Genomic DNA, 20,052 nt, shown 5'->3' with positions numbered 1-20,052 from the left:
TTAGCAGCATCTTTGCAATTAGATTGTGTGTAATAATATTATATAATATAAGTAACTTTTAAAAAAGGTAAAATGAATCTAGTTCATTTTTTACACATCTGTATTTAAATCAAAAAGTTCTCAGTCCACCCCTACACTGATAAACTCTTTTTTGTAAAACTGTATCAGGTTAGTTGAAAGCAATAATATTAAGTTTAAAGAAAAAACTATTAGGTTCAACTTAGTTGTATTGCTTTCAACTATGTGTATTCTATTGACATAATACATTTCATTAAAGTCAGCATTTGAGTTTTTTCAGTGTAATTGTCACAACGTCTTATTCCCTATTGGTAAATGAGTGGAAACTGTGATGTCTTGAAGGTAAACTGATATTAGTCATGTCTCTATTTTATTTCTGAGTTTGTTTCCCTAGCATGGAAACCAGAGGTAAGTTGGTTTCAGGTGAAGAGTAAAAACCCCCCATGACACCCCCCCCCCCCCGCAAGGGTGAAGAGCAGACTTGTTGCAGATGATCGTTGGGACCTTGGCAATGGGGAAGGGCACCTGGAATGTGAAACATCAACTCTCAGTGGGGGAGGGGCTGAGCTGTGTTGACTCAGTGTTCTACTCCTAGATAAGGATGGCTTCTGCTGCAGGACAGAAAGACTCCTTAATAATATAGAAACAGGACGTTTATCCAGTCAGATTTTCAGTAATAACTAACAAAAATGAATTCCTCTGAAAATTACAAAATCCAAATTTACTTAATTCGGATGCTGAAGAAAATAAAGATGCCTAAAGAAACTGAGAAAAATGTATTATTTATGTTATGTGTGGAGGGCAATAAGACTGATCTACATTTCCATGGATAACTGTTTACACTTTACCTGAATGCTTGGAATCTGAACAAGCTCCTCCATTTTCATTATTTCTTTTTTAGTTTTTGTCTACCCTCACCCCACCCCTTCCACAGTATATACGTCTTGATTAAGAAGTGGAACTGAAACAAAGTAAAAAGATAGAGATAGAGGAACAATCAGGGGATTGAGTTATAAGTGGTCATCCTATCTAAATTCCTGTACAAAACCTTCTGTTCATGAGATATTTCAGTCTAAATCAAAGTGCTTCACCAACAGACATACCAACAATAATACTCTGATCCTGGGCAATCATGTGATTCCTGAGTGCTTGTGGCTTAATCATACCCCGAAGAACACTTAATGTTGACATAATGGCTTCAATAGGCCAAATTAGTTTCCACTTGGTGTGAAGTGTGCCTTAACAATTGTAATGAATAAACACTAAAATATTGAAATAATAACATTTTACACATAGACATTAAAGGCGTGTTTACAGCCATATTCACATTTAAGGAAGTGAACCCCCCTCTCTGCTAAATCAACAAACTAATCATGTAACCTGACACTGCGTCCTTCCTCTCCTGCCCCTGTCTCTGTTCTTCCTCTTTACTTGTCTTCCTCTCCGTCCCACATTGACCATTTCACAGGCTAAGTGGTGTCCGCCGCAAATGACCAGTCTTTCTTCTGCCCACACAGCCCTCAGTCTTTCTATGGGAAGGATGACTGATGGAAAGGAAGTGCGGGAGATAACATCACTAAATTGCCTTTGAAAAAGTCCCCCATTTTTCATGTTTTTCCAATCTGAAGCTTTCAGAGGGAAGGATTATAGATGATATGATATTGTGTGTGATGGAAGGGACACTTGCAACAGTTTTACAATTAAATGTTGCATAACACTTAACATTTTGTATCTTCTTGTACTTGAATTATTATTCCCCTTTTTTACAATAATTACAATTTGTTTCAACTGAGAAGATGGTTGCTGGTGCATTTTGCAATTCCGATTTTGAAGAATCCAGTAAAAAAAAGTACAACAAATTTAAAATAAGAACACTTTAGAGATTGTTCAGTGTTCACAAGGGTCTGGTTTATAGACTGCTTAGTATTTTGGTTAGTCACCATCAACTAGTGTTATTATGAGTGTTTTTTTTTACCTGTAAGCTATTATGCACACTGATTTATGTTGATATCTGAAGCTATCTCCCAAAGAGTTCAGGCAGGCTGTGTACTGTAAACAGGGCTTTACTCGAGGTTATGGAGCAGTCAGCCAGTGGGAAATATAGTAACCTCCTAGGGTGGGGGGCATTAAAAAAATAATTCCCACCTTGGCTCTTTTTTCTTCTCTTTTCATAGACACAACAATGATCAGTAAACTGGTATGATTTAAGAATGAACAATCACTTTACACACAAAGCCACACAGACAACGGTCTTGGATAGAATCATATTAGTACTGCTCTAAGTTCCATTACAATAAATTGCATAATTGGTCAATGGCAAAAAAATAAATAATTGTGAGGGCATTTCAAGTGTAAAATGTGTGGTGCTGAGGGACAGCCTACATTCAACTCATATGACATACCTGTTACTTTGAGAACATTTCCTGTTTTAGTGTGCTTTTACAGAACGACTGAGAGATTTTTGCTGTAAAAAGCGCTCTGCAAATAACGTTAATTAGTTAATTTGACCAAGAACTAACACCGTTGTCCGTGCTATATAAAAATCCACAGGAGTTAACATTGCCTGCTGCTGATTGTCTGATACACACAGTAAGTAAAAGAATATGTATAGCTTTACTTGATTTTACCCATCATTAGTCCTTTAAATTAATAATAATAAGTTACTTAAATGTGACACAGTGCTGTAAATTAGTTTGCCTTCTGAGTAAACTATTACAATTTGTCAACCATTAGCTAGAACATGCTAGCCCCCTAGCATGACGTTCCTGCTACAAGCTAACCTAGCTAACGATATTACAAGATCCTACATGCATCCACAATCGTCATATAAATACACTTTTTATTCTACAGATATAGAAAGATGTTAAAGCATCGATATGCTGTCAAGCAACAATAGTCTTTTGTTTACATATAAAATAGCAAATGAATAGTAGGCTAATGCTATATAGCTAACATTAGCTACTATAACTTAAGAGAAAAAGAGGGCAATGTAGACTGGTTCCTTTAACAGTCAAATGTTTTAGGTTATTCAATGGCTTTTACATTTAATATACAATATGTGTTTCCTTGAAGTATGTCATTGAAGTGTTTGCGTTTGCTTTATGTATTTTTTCATTTGTCTGTTTGCTTTCCCCCAGATGTTAGCAGGTAATGTTAATTTAGTAGTGTGGGAATCCCTTTTTGTGGTTAAATAGTGTGAATTAATAGGAAATAGGAAAATGTACTTAAAGTATTAGGACTGAAAGCACTCTTTTTATTCAAAGCAAAAGCGGCAAATTTCCGCTTTTAAGAAGCTTTAACTGAAAGAAATCTGAACAAAAAACATCAAAGCAAAATTGCTGTTAACCAACTCATAGTTTTAGTTACTTAAATATAATGTAAGATAGTTTAAATCTAGACCAAGTAATCATATTTTAAAAGTGTTACATAAGTATTGTGCGTCAGTATGAGCATTTATAAAGTAAATAGTAAATAAATCTGTAAACAAATGTAGTGTAGTAAAAGTACAACGTTGTATAAGGTAGTACTATACAATTAAAATACTTGGAGTTACGATAGCCATATTTAAATATATTGAGAACCCTCAAATTATTATTTGTCTTTCAGGTCATCAAATAACCTTAAGTCACACATATTAGTCCAGGCAAGGCTAACACTGCATAGTCAACAAGGGTGGAAACAAATAATTATATGCAGCTTATTTTAAAAAATGCTGTCCGGAATTGCTACTTGAGTTTAACTAATATGGCTGTTTTTACTGGAAAGTTACAAAAATATTTAAGTTCAAACCAAAAACCAAAGTTATACTGAAATAGTAAAGAAAAGCTTTCTCACCACAATTCGTTTTAAATCGGTCGAATTGCAGTTTCTCTCTTAGACACTGACCACACATCAGGTGGTGCAAGGTTAGTCTTTCAGTCAGCTGATGTTCAGACCGTCAGGAGAAGAACAATAATGAATAAATGAAGGAAATAGCCTACTCTTCTCTTGCAGATTAATTATTGATGTTCAAAGCTTTAAAAAATGTCTTCAATGAGCACATTAGGAAAATAGTTTCTTTGACTCCATGAATTACAGGCATGTGGGTTCAGTATTAAACACCTGAAACTTCCACTGGTTTTCAAAACTGGTTTCATACAAATGACAACCTTCCTGTAGTTCATGTTTTGGCCATTCTTGATGAAACCATGGTTGGTATATTAGTTCCCAAAGTGTAGCAGGACTCTAACTTTCCCAGCAAGGAATATATGTTGTCTATGTTAAAATAGAAGTAAAAGTGCATTTTAAGCATAGTGTGAGAGGGGGGGGGGAGTTAGAGAGGAGGGGGGTGTCAGTGGTTGTCAGTATGAGGAAATGAGACAGAAAGCTGCTCACTCATCTCACATACAGCTTTTAGTGAACGCTGTCAGTGTATTAGTACTACTATTACCTGTCGTATATCTGCTACCTATACCACGACAGGAAGCAGGCTAACAGAAACGGCCGGTATCTGTCTCATCAGGTGTGTCAGCCGGTATGACCATATCAGGAACACGCGCACCTGTGAGCTGACGTCATAGGCTGAAAGTACCTGCAGCAACTCGCCCAGCTGCACTCAGTCACTAACTACCTTCAGGAGAGGAGACAAAGAAGACGCGACGCAAACCCGTTAAGGAATATATTTATAATTTATAAACTTTATTTTTTATCAACTTACATCGCGAGGAATACTGAAAGAGGAGTACAGACAGATGGGGACCGCTCAGTTCGCGGTTTTGGGAATTTTAATCGTCGTTTTTCAGGTGAGATTTCCGGCTGTAACTTCTCCTGAACTCTTCTACTGCTCATTTCTGTCGATAAATCTATTTAGTCGATGTTATTTACAATACTGACAGGACACTATCCTGGTTAAGAAACTTTCGTGTCATTGGAAATTGTAACGATAACTTTATTTAGCCTTTTATTCCAGTTAAAAAACAACTAAATGTGTCACAGCACTTGCCGCAGCTCTTCACTGTATTTGACTCAAAGGAGCCAGGTTGTCGGGGGGAGGGGGAGGTAATGGCGAAATTAAATCTAAATTGGTGGTGATTCGTCCATTTAACAATGCTGCGAAACTTCTTACGTAATTTAAAAACAATATGTATCTTAGTGTTACAAGCCATTACACACAAGCAGCACTAAATCGCCATTTTCAGAGTTGACTCTTCCTCCCTGGAGTCGGTAGGTCTGCCGGCCTCGCCCTGTGCGTTGATGACGTTGTCTGCAGGTTGAATTCCAGCCCAACATGTCTGTCTCCATTGACTTGTTTTCATACATTCATTAGTTTCTTTTTTGTATGAATTACTATGATGTTGGAATGATTTCAAGAACAAGTTTCTGGTAAAAAAATGTTTAATGATATATTTAAAAGAACACCATTTAAGTCCTACAGAGCAATTTTGATGATTTATTCAGTAGTTACTTGAACCACCTACCAAATATGAAAATTCCACATTTCCTTATTTAAATTGGCTGCTTGTTCTCTTTAAAATAAATAAATAAATATGTATTAGACCTTTCTGATATGATTTTTAATATATGGTGGGACAAAATACACAATTTAAGGTCCTTACTAAACTAGGGATCACAGTACTTATAATGTATTTAGTTTTTACCTTTTTGTTCTAACTTCATAGACCAAAGATCAACAAAAAAACTAAGATTAATCCCTAATGGAAATGTGTGTTATGTGCAGCCCCCAAAAAACCCTGAGTTATTTTATGGTGTCTGTTAAAGCTTTGTTTTCACTTCAAGCTACACACCGCTCTATTCAACTACTTTCTGTTTTGGTTTTCTGTTTGCAAAAGTTATAAACAGTAGCTGTCATCAATAGTGACCTCAATTATTGTGTTAACTGAACCCAGTTTTGGGTTGACTGGCATCCCTCAAAGTAGCTGACTAAGTTCTTGGTTGGTTTCTGGTAAAAGGATTCAGTAAGTCTCCTGTTAAAGATGACGTCAGGGCAGTTTCACACTGCGTTGTAAAATCGCTCAGCCGAGAATCCTGCCTGCTGACGGGACGGTCCTGCATGGGAAAACAAATAGAAAGTACCTGTTACCATCATTGATTTTAAGCATCATGCTGTGGAAACGGGTCATAAGTGTTGTATATTGTTTTAATAGTGCCATTTTAAGTTTCCGCAACAAAATCTGACTGATTAACAGTTCTTGTCGGCTAGTGATTTACACATATTCCATATATCTGGATTCTGATTTAATTCAAGTCTGTTTCCTCTCTTAGGCCTCTGTTTTAGTGCCTGCTGAAGAGCCAACATGTGTACCTGGATTCGAGTCAGGCATGTTGATTTTCAAAGTGTCCACAAAGCACCTGAAGCCACACACAAGACTGGGAAAAGGTAGGAACAATCTACTCAATTTACTCACACTTTGGTGAATGCACACACACCTTGTTTGTTTCCCTTGTTCAATATTATGTATTTTTAGATTGTACATTCTAGAAGGAACATTTTATCCATGAAAGCATTTGGATCTATAAGTTAAAGCTATAGATACAACTCCTGAGCTTTTCTAAAGTGCTCAGCGGGCTCAGATTGCCTTCTACAGATTAGCTGCTCACATTGTTCTCACTCCCAAACTACCTCAGGTCTCAGCTTGCAGGGTACAACAATGTCCCCGAGCCTGTTCTGCAGGACGTGCTATTCAAAAAGAGGCTTAGGTCTTTGTCTGATGGTGAAATATTTGCTTGTTTATGACAATGTTCTACAATAATGAACAGGGCTTCTGGTTTGCTCTGGTAGACACCATCGCCATCTTTACCTGCTTATTATCTCTTAGTCACAGCCACTTAGACAAAGGCCAACCCCACTACACTGGCTATCCTGTGCAGGGTTGCACTAGAGAATATCCCGCATGCGTTGGGCTAGATGTTGGGGAGTGAGAGCAAATGAGTGAACTGCACATTAATTTAAGGTTGCCTGTTGGTTGTGCCATGGCAAGTGATACGAGTTGTGCTTTTCTTTGCTATCACAAACTTCCTGTAGCAAATCTCGGTTGGAATCTCTTAATCTTGCTGCAGAAATTTGACCGTGTTATCTGCTGAGGTTTTTCTGTCATTTTATCCTTTTTGCTTTCTTTTTAGCATGTCCATCAATAACTTATAAATACACTCTTCTCTGTTGAAAAAGTGCTTCTATAGTTGACTTTTTTTAGTTCCTAGAACATCTGCTTTTCTCCATTGCCAGCTCTTGCTGTGTTGGTTCCTGCTGTAGGCTTATTCTCTTATTTCTCGGGATTGTGAGAAACAGCATTTCGATCTCCCGGTGTGTCTCACACAAACAGAACATTGGCAATAAAGATGACTTTGAGGCTTGACGTGACCACTTGAGTTTCGGGATTTTGTTCAAAATGGCCGTGTTTGCTGCTGTAGTGGCGTCTTACATTGGCAGTCTTCTCGATTGCCTCTCTTGCCTCCTGTGCTTCCCTTATGCAATGCTAACATCTTTTCAGTCCACCCTCCTTTAACACACACTTACTCTAAACCCTTATGAACATGCAATTTGACTTTTTAAATCTGAGCTGGTATATCTGGCCTTACTCAATGCGAACGTTAGTGGGTGGTTATGAAGATGACTTTGTGTCACTCGAAAGGCTTATGGGTCACTTTGTGATGAAACGTTTTTTCCTAGTGTGCCTGTTCTTATGATGTGGAAGATACCGGTTCAATCTGTATTACCGTTAGCCTTGTAGAGGTAGTAATCAAACTTTAGGACCTGTGTTTATTTCAGATTTGGCAAAAGGGTCTTCATTTGTTTATGTTCTGATGACTTCCTGGTTTTTATTTGAATGTTATTTTCTCTGTATGAAATGCATTTGTAATGTATGACCATTTCTTCCATTTATTTCTAGTGGCCTTCACTGACTGCACAGACCGCACAACATTTGTCTTCAGAAGTGATGACAGACATTTCACGGTACAGGGAGATGGCATACTGAAGGTCAGTACATATGTTAAGCTCAATTGCAAATTGTGATTGTCATTGATATTACAATTTATAACTGTTATTAATTGATATAGTGACAGAATTTTTGTATTGAACTTTCACATTTAAATAGCACAGCACTGCTTTTACTTCCTTGTTGTGCTACAATCCTGCGTTACCAAATACAGCAATATTCACCGTCAGGGTTGTAGGCTATTAAAAGTCATTGCACCAATCTGGTGCACATTGGGAGCCTGATAAAGAGTGAAGAGGATGGATCATTTTGTGCTCTCCAATTTTGATGCAGACAGTGGGTAGCTGAAGGTTTGACTGTTGCGTGAATTATATTTATACATCTATCCCATACAATCAACGTATGAGGAAATTGTTTATACAGCAAAAACTAAAAGTAGGACTGGCTAACCTGAAGACAAAGTTCAACTTTAACTTAATTATTGAATGTTTTTGAAGAAGCTCACCCAGCTGTTTTGGTTTTTTGATTTTTCTCAGATTGATTTTGTCATGTACAGAGACCCAGCATGTTTCTCTTAGATGATAACTGTTGTCTCCCCCCCCCACCCCCCACCCCCCAGGTGAAAAGACCTATGAATATTCATGGGAAGCAGGATTTCACCGTCCACACCTGGACCTCTCAAGGTCACAAAATGAGTATTTCTGTCAGAGTATTGCACCATAGACATCACCATGGAGACCACCACAACCATCAGCACCACCAGCACCACCAGCACCATCAGCACCACCACACTAAAGTGGACCCTGCAAATAAGACTGAGGTAGGATTAGGGACATTATTGAAGGGATGTTTGCAAACTCATTTGTAATCTAAATAAAAACTATTTTCAAAACAGTATATATTAATACAAATATGATGTGTTGGTGCCAAGTGCGTCAAATAGTTGTTTATCAAGTGTCTGGAAGAATAAAGTAAGGAGACCTGATCGTATCGACACTGCCCCTCTGTGGCCGCGTATAGCCAAACCTCACTGCCTCCATTCAGTTATCACCCTCTCATAGCTATAATATTTAAGCCATTTTAGATTGATTAATGGGAATACTTATTTGTTTAGTTTAGTGCCTATATCAAACTTCTTTGCACCTTATGTGTTTATGAAGGCTATAATTACATTTCTGTGCAAATGGTTCTGGTCCTGCGGGGCTCTTTGGAATAACAAATGCTGTTTTAAGAGATGAGATAATTATTAGTGTAACTGTTTAAAAATATAAGAAAAGTATAAGGCCAAACAGCCTTTTTGCTAAAACATGATCTTGTATCTCTATGCCTTATTTAATGCAATTATCATTTAGGTTGATGTGATTATACATGTTGTGTATGCAATCAATATGTGTTTTAGTCTTTTAACCTGGATGAATAAATACCTTAAATCCTTCTGTAAGAAATGACACAGTAGTTTGACAGTTAACTATTACTATATCTTACACAGATGCTGGGGAAAGTGTGTTTGTTCAGGATATAATACAAACGTAACAATCAGAAATGCAGGCATTATCATTGTAATTACGTGGAGTGTCTGCTGCAAAATAACTGACTATAATGTGCATGTTCTTCCAGAGTGCAGCCGAGCCGGTGCCCATTCTGCATTTTCCCAAACGTAGTGCAGGGCTGAGCAGGAGGAAGAGGGATTGGGTCATTCCTGACATCAGTGTTCCTGAGAACAGCAGAGGACCTTTCCCACTGAAAGTCTCTCAGGTAAGAGGAACTAAAGCCCCTTCACTTTTCCCCTAAACTTTATTTTAAATATCTGTTTATGGAAAGGAGGGCTCCTTCATGCTTACTGCTGCTGTCATTCAGCTCTGATTAGTTATTCTTTTTTAATTTAATATACATAGCTTCAAATGTTCTTGTGTGGGTCTCAGCCCACTACACCATGCAAACCTTGTTTGATTGTGCAAAAAGTTTCTTTCTAATGATCCTTTCACCCGGAAATGAAAAGGTAAGGTTGTCCTCAGGCGCTCTGCGGCTGATATGACCTTATCCCCGTACAGTTGGCTTGTGGTCCTGAAAACAGGGAGTAGATTATTGTAACCAGGTCACTATAGGTGGCTGTACCCCAGAGATGTTAATTCAGTTTAATTCTAACCAGTGTGACCCTTTTTGCATTATTGTAACTAATGTAGTCAGCCCTAACTCGGCCTTGTGGTGTTTTCTCCAGATCCGTTCCAATGAGGATAAGATAAAGAGGATCTACTACAGCATCACTGGTCCAGGAGCTGATCAGAAGCCTGTTGGCCTCTTCACCATGGACAGAAACTCTGGCACTCTGTACCTCACACAACCACTGGACAGAGAGCAGCAAGCCGTGTACCAAGTAAGCACATCAATGATCTTAGTTTAATACACAGTCTTTGTGTCAGGATCAGAGGGAGACATCTGAACGTGCTTTGTGCTCAAGTTCCCTTCAGAATGTATTGGTTTATAATCAGAATTAAACAAAAAAGAAAGATTCCTATTACTACATGTAGGTGCATCTCAATTCCTTAGAATATTGTGGAAAAGTAAATTCATGTCTAATTAAATGTAAAAGGTTAAACTCGTATACTATATAGATTCATTGCAAAAAAGTGAATTATTTCCAGCGTTTATTTGTTTAAATCTTGATGATTACGGCTTACAGCAAATTAAAACTCCAAATTCAGTATCCGAGAAGATTAGAATATTACACAAGACAAATGAAACACTGTCAGAAGTACTAAATGTGTTTATGCACCGGTACCATTTTTGACTGATAGGAATGATCCCAGCTGTTTAGGCTGTTTAGTCTGGAAAGCAATACCTATCCAAAAATAAAAACTCTTGGTATCAAACACTACTTCTGTTGGTGCTTGCACCTTCAGAAAAACAGTGTCTATACATGCTAGCAATATAGAATGGAAACATGGCTATTACTTGCATGTATAGATCTATATTACAGATGTTATTGTTGTATTCAGTTCCAAGCACACGCTGTAGCAGATGGCTCAGGAAATGCCGAGGCACCAATGGATATTAATGTGAGAGTGATCGACCAGAACGACAACAAACCTGTTTTCTCTCAAGACACCTACCTGGGAGAAGTGGCTGAGGCCTCAACAATAGGTACCGTCAGTGAATCCAAAAATGTTTTCCAGGTGGAAATATGTGTATTCCAGAAGAAATAATTGGCTCAAGAATGTTTAAGTTTCTAAATCTACGTTGTGCAAAATGCATTATGGTAGTTGGAATTAGCTATTGATCATATTTAGGTCATTTTTGTTTATGGGGTATGACAACTCCAAAATGACTTCACTGAGCCAGAGCACAATCACATAGTTAGGTTGGAAAGAAAACATCATACAAGCACAGCTTTGTGTTCTGAGAACAGAAACGTCTAAACATCATTTGCACTTTCCTCTCTTCAGGTTTGGAGGTGATCACGGTTCTTGCCACCGACGCTGATGAGCCCTTTAATGACAACTCGGATATCCTCTACAGAATTACAGACCAGGAGCCAAAATTGCCCAGTGACTTACTGTTTGTCATCAACCCCAAAACCGGGGCCATCAGAGTCAATGCCGGTGGGCTAGACAGAGAGGTAAAACTTACTAAAACCAATTTCACCTGTCTTAGTGTGCTTTCACATGTAACCTTTTAAATCACCTGCTTCACACAATCTACTTGTTTCATTAAGGCTGGTGTAAAGTAAGCTTGGGCGCTGTTTATTTCTTCAGACCTGACGCATATTTCTGTACTGGTCTGTAATGTTATCTTACAGCCCCTTGCCACCCCCTTATTCTGATCATTGCCATTATTGAACTCTCTTCTGATCAAAACTCCACATCTGTATAGCTTCTCGACGGCTTCTTGTACAGTGGCCACGCTATCGCAGCGACACATCTGTCCACTGACAGATGGGCAGACAGAAATATAACCATGCCTTCCCCTGAGGGAAACTAGCTAGTTTCACAATAACTATTAATTTCTGAGATTACCTCCAAAGCACACTTGCTTCTGTGTTAAGAGAAAGGAATATTTGAATAAATTGGACCAGAGAAGGTGATATCATGTAACATATCACCAGCTGAGGCTTATAGGACTAGACTAAAAGTTTCTTCTTGAAGCTTTCTACTGGATTCTGTAGAATGACAGTAAATCATCTAAGCCTTCCTGTTGTGTTAAACTCCATGTGTCTCTTTCAACAGAAATACCCAAAATACACTCTGATAGTAGAGGCTGCTGACATGAAGGGAGAAGGCTTGGACGGGGAAGCCAAAGTAATCCTTACCGTCACAGACAGCAACGACAACACTCCGGTCTTCATTCAGCCGTTGGTAAGTACAACATCCTTGAGACTGAAATCATGTCTGTTTTCGTTATGTAAACAATTATTACGATTAAGACTGCTTTCTGTCATTTTACTAGTAGTAAAAACGTACTGTTTACCCCCCCCTTCAATCCTAACAGTACGAGGCATCAGTACCTGAAAATAAAGCGGACACTCAGGTAGTCACCATGTCTGTCACCGATGGAGACGAGCCACATTCCCCAGCCTGGAACGCCAAGTTCACCATTGTTGACGGTGATCCCGGAGGACTGTTCACAGTGAAAACAGGAACCAACAAACATGAAGGAGTCATCTCTACTGTCAAGGTAGGGAGGCACAATATTACAGTGCTTGTTACAATACATCATCAACCTGCTCTGTTGTCAGAAAACACTTAGTTTGTTATCTCATTTAAAAAGGTACCGTTTGGGTTGTACCGCAGTGTGAGCTGTGATGAACTGTCGCTGTGCTTTTTATCTTCCATCCAACCAGAGTCTCGACTTTGAGAAGAGTGGCAAGCACACTCTGCTGGTTGCCGTGGAGAATGAGGTTCCCTTTGCTTTTCTTCTGCCCACTGCCACGGCCACAGTGGTGGTGACTGTGGAGGACGTCAATGAAGCCCCAATCTTTGAGCCAAAAGAGAAGCAAGTGACTGTACGGGAGGACCTTGTCGTGGATGCTGAAGTGGTGCAGTACACCGCCTCTGACCCAGACTATGCCCGAAAACAGAAAGTCATGTAAGAACCAAATCTCATGTACCATGTACCACATTTCCTGTCATTCTTAAACAAGCTTTAGGTGATCCCTTCAACCCTCTTCCCTCAGAAAGGCAACATGGGGAATGTATTCATCACTAGTCAGAGCCTGCTGACGGTGAACTAATTTCTTCATCAGAAAAGCAACCGTGCAGATAGTGGAGCAAAAGCTCTCGGGACAGTTTACGGGAGGAATAATCTAATGTGATGAATATACAGATTGGAGTTCTATTGTTTTTGTTGCTGCTGCAATTATTAACATTATAGGAAGTAGAAAGATTTACTCAATTTAAACATGTTTCTATAAAGTTAGTTTTGTGTCATTTTTTTCAAACCTATTGGAGTCGAGGAATGATTTCTCTTGTGATTGTATGCAATGTTTCTTGGTTAGATTAAGATGTCGATCCTGCTTAAATGGAAGTCGTGATGATGTTTCTGCTGGCTGCTCCCCTCATGCCAACTCACCAGCTGTTGCTCTGCCGGCAGATTTCTGTCGAGCTGGTCTGACACACAGTTTCTGTTCCAGCCTATCAGGAGCTTGACATCCATTTCATCTTCTTGCTTTGAGAAATAATATCGAGAATTCAGCTTAGGTGATGATGCAACTAAGATGGATCATGTCTGAAATCTCGCTGTTGCATTTAACATGCAGCTTAAATAATCCTAAATGTTTAGTTTTTAGTTTGTTAATGAGCAGCCAAAGAAAAAGAAAGTCTCCCGCTGAAATTACCACAATATCTTAACAAATTTAAGGGAACAGTGACACCCCATGTTCAAACATGATTTTGGTAAGCCTGCATATTATTAACCTATTTCTGCGATCCTCTTGTTTATGTGCAGGTATAAAATAATTAGAGACTCTGCTGGCTGGCTGACAGTGGCCAAAGACACAGGCCTGATCAAAGTGAAAAACGCCATGGACAGAGAGTCCATCTTCGTCAACGACAACAAATATATCGCTCTCATTGCTGCATATGACGATGGTAGGTGGCAGGACCTGCAGCTGTACATGCTTACCTGCACTGCTTCAACACAAATGTGGCTCTATCTCCCTGTGATGCTTAAGCTTTTCTAAAATGATGTTCTCCTGATGTTAATGTTTGTCTGTCCCCTCCCCAGATGAAGTCCCAGCCACAGGAACTGGCACTCTCACCATTCAACTCGAAGATGTGAATGACAATGCCCCCACCATAACTGAACGTTTAATCACGGTACGTTTCTTTCTTTTTCCTTAAAGACAAGGATTAAATGTTCTGGGTTTAGGACTTTTTATTCTGTGATGGCTGTGATTTATAAGATGACGCAATAAATTCTAACAGGAGTCTGACATTGTGTTTTCTCAGCTGTGTAACAAGGAATCGGCTTCCCACCTGCTGACAGTGACGGATAAAGACGGACCAGGCTTTGCTGCTCCGTACAGCGTGTCTCTGGAGGGCCTGACCAAGAGCAACTGGACTGCTAGGATGAATGGATCAAGTATGTACACTTTTGAATCCCGACTGAATGGTTGTTTTCCACTTAATAAACCACAAACTGAAATAGCTAGTCACAGGAAAAGCACGTGGGTCATATCTACTGGGGTACGAGGAGAATGATTTTATCGGCCTAAAAGCAGGAACAGCTTCCTCAAAGTTTTGCTGTTATGTTTAGATAAAGGTCATATTGGGTATCAAAGAAAATAAGGCACCCACATTAAACAAGTTTCAGCTATTAGATCAGAGATGCTTCAGTTGGGTATACGTTTAGAAATAGTTTGCTGAGATTTCATTGATTGGAGTTTATTTGGAAGGCTAAAGCAGCATGGGAAAATGAATCGTCTTTGTTCAGGCCAAGAGGTGTTTAAAGATCTTTGTGGAAAACAGGCAATCATAAAATGTGTGCTTCACTGAGTGTTTTGTGAAAATACCGTTGGAATTAGACAAAATGACAAACTGTGAAGTGTCTATAACATACATTTCCCTTTATCCCTCTTTGTTGCAGAAACGGGCATTATCCTGAATTTGGCCACAGAGCTGCCCAGTGGAGAATACACTGTGGTCCTGAGGATTGCAGACAACCAGGGACATGCGCAGGACAGCACGCTGCAAGCCAAAGTGTGTGACTGCACTGGAGAGGACGTGAGCTGCAAAGGCCGTGTGGCAGGGGGCCCCGACCTGCCTGTCATCCTGGGAATACTGGGAGGCATCCTTCTGCTGCTCAGTAAGTCTCATACTACATTAGTGTTGTGTGTAAGGATTTGTATCATAACTCCAGGAACTGCAATTTCCATGTAAAAGACATAATCAGTTGCACTCGGAATGATTCGCATTGCACATTAGCTTTATTGGCAAAATGTACAATTTCCCAGCTGTTTGCAATACACATTTAAAATGAACCGTTTTAAGAAGTAAAATTAAACTAATATTACAAGTGTTTTTATCCAAATTCAACACACAATACTACTACTACTTTTAATGAGCAATGCAGGCTCCAAATGATTAAACCCCTTTATGTTCAGCACTTTCAGTACTTAATAGAGCACCCTTTAGCTGTTCTGACCTGCAGCAAACGTGATGCATAGTCAGACAGCAGCTTGTGACAGCATTCTTGAGGAGTCTAAGCCCGTTCCTCATGCGCAGTGGCCTCCAGTTCAGGAATATTCTTAGGTGTGCGTTTTGCAACCGCCTTTTTAAAGGTATAAGAGAGATTTTATGTGGGGTTAGACGGCCAATCTACAACCTTCTAGTTTTTCTTCTGAAACTAAGCCTTGGTGGACTTTGGGGTATGCTTGGGATCATTGACCTGTTGAAAACTAGAGCTTTGTATTTGGAACCCTAAGATACTTCAGTTTTCCTTGAAGGACCAAATAAAGAACCTCACTGTGATTGGTGTAGCCAGAGAAGTTCTGAATGTTCCAGGGATCTGACAACAGTTACAACCGCAGTTTTAAACGTAACTAAGGATTACGGAAACTTTTGTTTGTATTTGGGGTTGATAGAATGATGATGAGTTAATGTACCTCTCTGCTGTGTTGTGATAATCTTTGCTCTGTGGTTTCAGTGCTGGTGTTGCTGCTGCTTCTGTTTGCGAGACGGAGAGGAGGAGAGCAGAAGGTGCCTTTACTGCAGGACGAAGACATCCGGGACAACATCTATAAGTATGATGAAGAGGGAGGCGGAGAGGACGATCAGGTAAATGAAGACGAAGGTTTGCTCCTTTTCTTTCTGACGGGGCTCAGTCAGGCTCAGTGTAATCCTCAGTTGTGGAGAAATTGTGCCTTGACCAGAATTAAAGATGAAATGTACATATCTTAGCAAATTGTACATAACATTTCTGGATAATTAGCATTGTTGCAGCATGGTGGCAGCATTCTGTGTTTTGGGTAGTTTTAGTGTTAAATATTGATCTGCGAAGTAAACAAGCTGTCAGATAAATGAAGTCGCGTAAAAACAATACTTCACTCTGAAATGTACTGGATTACTTATAATCAACAGTCAAACAGTTTTTTCCTTTACACTTTATTCAATATGTGCATACATTTGCCATATCATGGTGTATATATACCTGCCACTAACTATGTTTAGTATCTTAAACCTTTGGACCCACCCCTTCTATTGATGAAGCACAGTGCATTCAGGCCTAAAAAGGAGTATGTAATTCCGCTTCGTAGAACACGGCATGTTCCATCTAAAAATATAAACTGATATATTATGAATCCTTATCCTTTCTTTAATCCCCCCTTCTCAGGACTATGATCTAAGTGTTCTCCACCGCGGGCTGGACAACCGGCCCGACGTCTTCAGAGACGACGTGGTGCCAAACTTCATGCCGGCTCCTCTGTACCGGCCCCGCCCCGCCAACCCAGACGAAATCGGCAACTTCATCGTGGATGTGAGTCTAACATTCAAATTCTGATTTATCACTGCTCAAATCTCTGCTTCCTTTACCCGGTAGCATCATACCGACACCAGGTGGATGCCCTCGTTGTCTACGACCAATTAAAAAAGATCTACTTAAAATGCGTCCCCGATTTACTTGGCGGTTTTATTATACCATGATGGTTGCAAAAGTAGTGTGGGGAAACCTGCTGCTTTTATAAAAAGGGTACCACTTTACAAGATTACCCTTATAAAGGGTTTACGAATAATTTGTAATACATTTTTTTATAAGGTTGTGAACACTTTATAAATTATTAAGATTTTATAAGACATGAAATGCCAAGAAACATCACGATGGATGGGGGGGAGAATCAACTCGGTGAACAACAGATACCAAGGTTAGGTGGAATTGTCAAAAAATCAGCTCCTATTGTCTATTCCCATCTGCTATTCCTTAACCTTCGCGTGAAATGTCACGGGGTTAAGGAATAGTGGATAGGAGAATTCAAAAGGACTTGTGAAAAGAGGCTGCGGTGCTTTGAGAATCCGACTGCACTTACACTATCACTTGTATTTGTGATGTGTCAGCGGACGTTGTCAATGTGCGTCTGCTGTGGGGGACTACAGTTTCTATAAAGCGCATCTACTTTGCACCGTGCTCTGATGGTGCTGGTTTTATGCTTTATGAACGTGGACAACAGTGAGTCATTACAAAGGTTGGAATTGAAATAAAAAAGGAAAGTGAAACTTGTACTCGTCAGCCTCACCCTCCGGTCCACACGTATTAATCCACTTGAATCCTTTGTCAAGTTACGGCATAAGTTTCAAACTGCTTAATCAGCACCGTAGTTTTCATTGCGCGCATTTCTCGCCACGATCGGCTGTTTCCGTGAATGACTGAATGTTGTGTCACGGCAAATGTTGTGGCCGCAAGGCATTGTGGGACAGCATTTTCTCCTTTCCTTTCGTAAAGCTAAAGGAGGTTATAAAGGAAGTTTCAGAGCTCCTTTCCTATCATCTAGAGAATTCACATAGCTCTTATCATGGCTGCCACTGAGGGACTTCCGGGTCATTTCACTCCATTAGGAACCTTCCTAAGATATACTGACTATTCCACTGCAACCCAAGGATGTAGTCTGATGAAGAAGACTAAGTCAGCTAGGAAGCCAATATAATGCTTAGTCATCCCGCCAAATTAGGAGCCTGTTGATGTATGAAAAATGTTAGAACTGGTTTGTAAATGGTTCTTAATGATTAAGTGTTTACAACCTAATTATAAACCCTTTATGAATCCTTTATAAGGGTAGACTTATTGTGAAGTGGTACTGAATAAAGGTTCTGTTAAATGACAACGTGTATTCTCTGCTCCTCTCAGAACCTGAAGGCCGCTGACAACGACCCCACTGCCCCCCCCTACGACTCCCTGCTGGTGTTTGACTATGAGGGAGGCGGATCTGACTCGGGAAGCCTCTCCTCGCTGAACTCGTCGGGCAGCGGGGACCAGGACTACGACTGCCTCAGTGACTGGGGGCCCCGCTTCAAGAAGCTGGCCGACATGTACGGAGGAGGAGAAGATGATGACATGCTGTAAACACACTATGGAACCAATGATATGGATAGGTGGATGCACATATGGCTCTGTGAATGTAAAATTGATGTAACCATGAACTGATAAATGAATGCATCCCAGGGAAAGAGTAGAACCGCCTACAGATGTTTCTCTGGGGAGATGGAGCAGTCCTTTCCAGCCCAGGAGCTCAGGAGCCAGAGGATGAGTTCCCTATTAAATCGGTTGGGCTCTGTTGGATCCCTGTTTAGCTCTAGAGTATAGACCAACTGCTTTTTGTTTATTTCTGTTTGATTCGTGATGCCACATCATCAGTCTCAATGTTTCTGGATTCTTTGTTGTCACTGGATATGTACACAGATGTTCGAGGTTGCACTGGAACGTGTCTATAATTTTGGCATGTATGGTACTTAACAGTTTTTTAATTTTAATTTTTATGGAGTTGGTACTACTGATTCAGTTAAATTGCATTGTTTTGTATTTCTGTTTGAGGAATGAAATCACAAATGATCAAGGGGAAATCCAGGTAGCAACCTTGCATAACCCTGTAAGGGTGTGGTCAAGGAGTTCTAAATAAATGTGTCTGTTCAGTTGACATCTTTATTACATTGAAATGTAAAAACACTTTGCTGTAACCTCCAATGGTACTTTATTGCAAACGCTTTGTTATTTGAATTTTTTATAAAGTTATCTTAATACAATGGATTTGTGAAAGATGTTTTATTTCAGATGGAAATGAATCCTTCAATAAAACTCATCTGACATTCCTAATGTACATTACACCAAAGCAGCACTGATGACTAAAGGAGTGCAGGTTCTTCAGTTCTCTTGTGAGGTGGCAGTGCTAAACTTTTCTGTAATGCAATCCTTTGAGAAAGCTGTTCAAACATCTGCACAGGTCTTTCCCTTTTCTCGGCCAGTTCAACCCAGATGTGTCAGTCAGTTCATGATGAGCATGGAGTCATCTCCCAGCAATGTGATACTAGAAAAGGCACATGTTCCCCTCCAGCTATGGAGAGAGGCTGTCGCTCATTGATTTAGTGTGCTGAACTTCGGATCGGGAGCACTGGTTCCGTCCCTACTGCAGTCAGCATGACGCTGTGTCCCTGGGCAAGACACTTCACCCCAAATTGCGCCTGTGGGGATTCTCCACAGTATTGAATTTAAGTCACTTTGGACTAAAGCGTCTAACAAGTGACATGTAATGTAACCAATGTTAGGTCAGCCACACCTTCAGTCACTGCAGCCCTCCCCTGTGGGTGGCAAATGTGAATCTGGCGTTACACCTTTCTTTCACATTTTTTGACAACACAAAGTTCAGGCAAATGATTTAGTAGTAAAATTAAAACATTTACAAATCAGTACCCGTAAAATGAGAGAAGTCTATAAGGTTTGGTTTGATTTAGATTTGGAAAGTCAATATACAATATTTTTTGCAAACACTTAAGTATATGTTGATCACACAATGTAATGTTCATAATGTCGTTTTAAACCATCCACCACGAGCACAAACAAACCGGTCTCTCCATGTCAGACTCACCTGCTGATGAAGGCCTCTTCATGTCACACTCACCTG

The 20,052-nt window shown here is 39.8% G+C and overlaps 1 protein-coding gene across 1 annotated transcript; it reads left to right on the top strand.

Annotated features, from left to right (window-relative positions):
* Window positions 1-4,521: 4,521 nt before the first annotated feature.
* Window positions 4,522-19,177, top strand: LOC134858893 (B-cadherin-like). Its single transcript, XM_063875098.1, has 18 exons — window positions 4,522-4,799; window positions 6,280-6,394; window positions 7,905-7,993; window positions 8,572-8,772; window positions 9,570-9,707; window positions 10,171-10,326; window positions 10,949-11,093; window positions 11,396-11,568; window positions 12,176-12,304; window positions 12,438-12,623; window positions 12,790-13,034; window positions 13,893-14,035; window positions 14,172-14,263; window positions 14,396-14,528; window positions 15,033-15,251; window positions 16,092-16,222; window positions 16,779-16,922; window positions 18,285-19,177. Exons 1-18 carry the CDS (start codon window positions 4,749-4,751, stop codon window positions 18,498-18,500), a joined length of 2,706 nt encoding a protein of 901 aa, XP_063731168.1. The 5' UTR covers window positions 4,522-4,748; the 3' UTR covers window positions 18,501-19,177.
* Window positions 19,178-20,052: the final 875 nt, after the last annotated feature.

The sequence above is a fragment of the Eleginops maclovinus genome, chromosome 22 (genome assembly GCF_036324505.1).
Source record: "Eleginops maclovinus isolate JMC-PN-2008 ecotype Puerto Natales chromosome 22, JC_Emac_rtc_rv5, whole genome shotgun sequence".
Taxonomy (NCBI): Eukaryota; Metazoa; Chordata; class Actinopteri; order Perciformes; family Eleginopidae; genus Eleginops; species Eleginops maclovinus.
The sequence above is the reverse complement of the archived record's forward strand: the minus strand, read 5'-3'. Positions and strand labels throughout refer to the sequence as shown.

Bases quoted from the DNA above. Each gene is read 5' to 3' on its own strand.
- LOC134858893 (XM_063875098.1), top strand. From the start codon at position 4,749: ATGGGGACCGCTCAGTTCGCGGTTTTGGGAATTTTAATCGTCGTTTTT. The intron at 6,395-7,904 runs GTAGGAACAATC...ATTTATTTCTAG, and splicing joins ACACACAAGACTGGGAAAAG to TGGCCTTCACTGACTGCACA. The intron at 13,035-13,892 runs GTAAGAACCAAA...GTTTATGTGCAG, and splicing joins GCCCGAAAACAGAAAGTCAT to GTATAAAATAATTAGAGACT.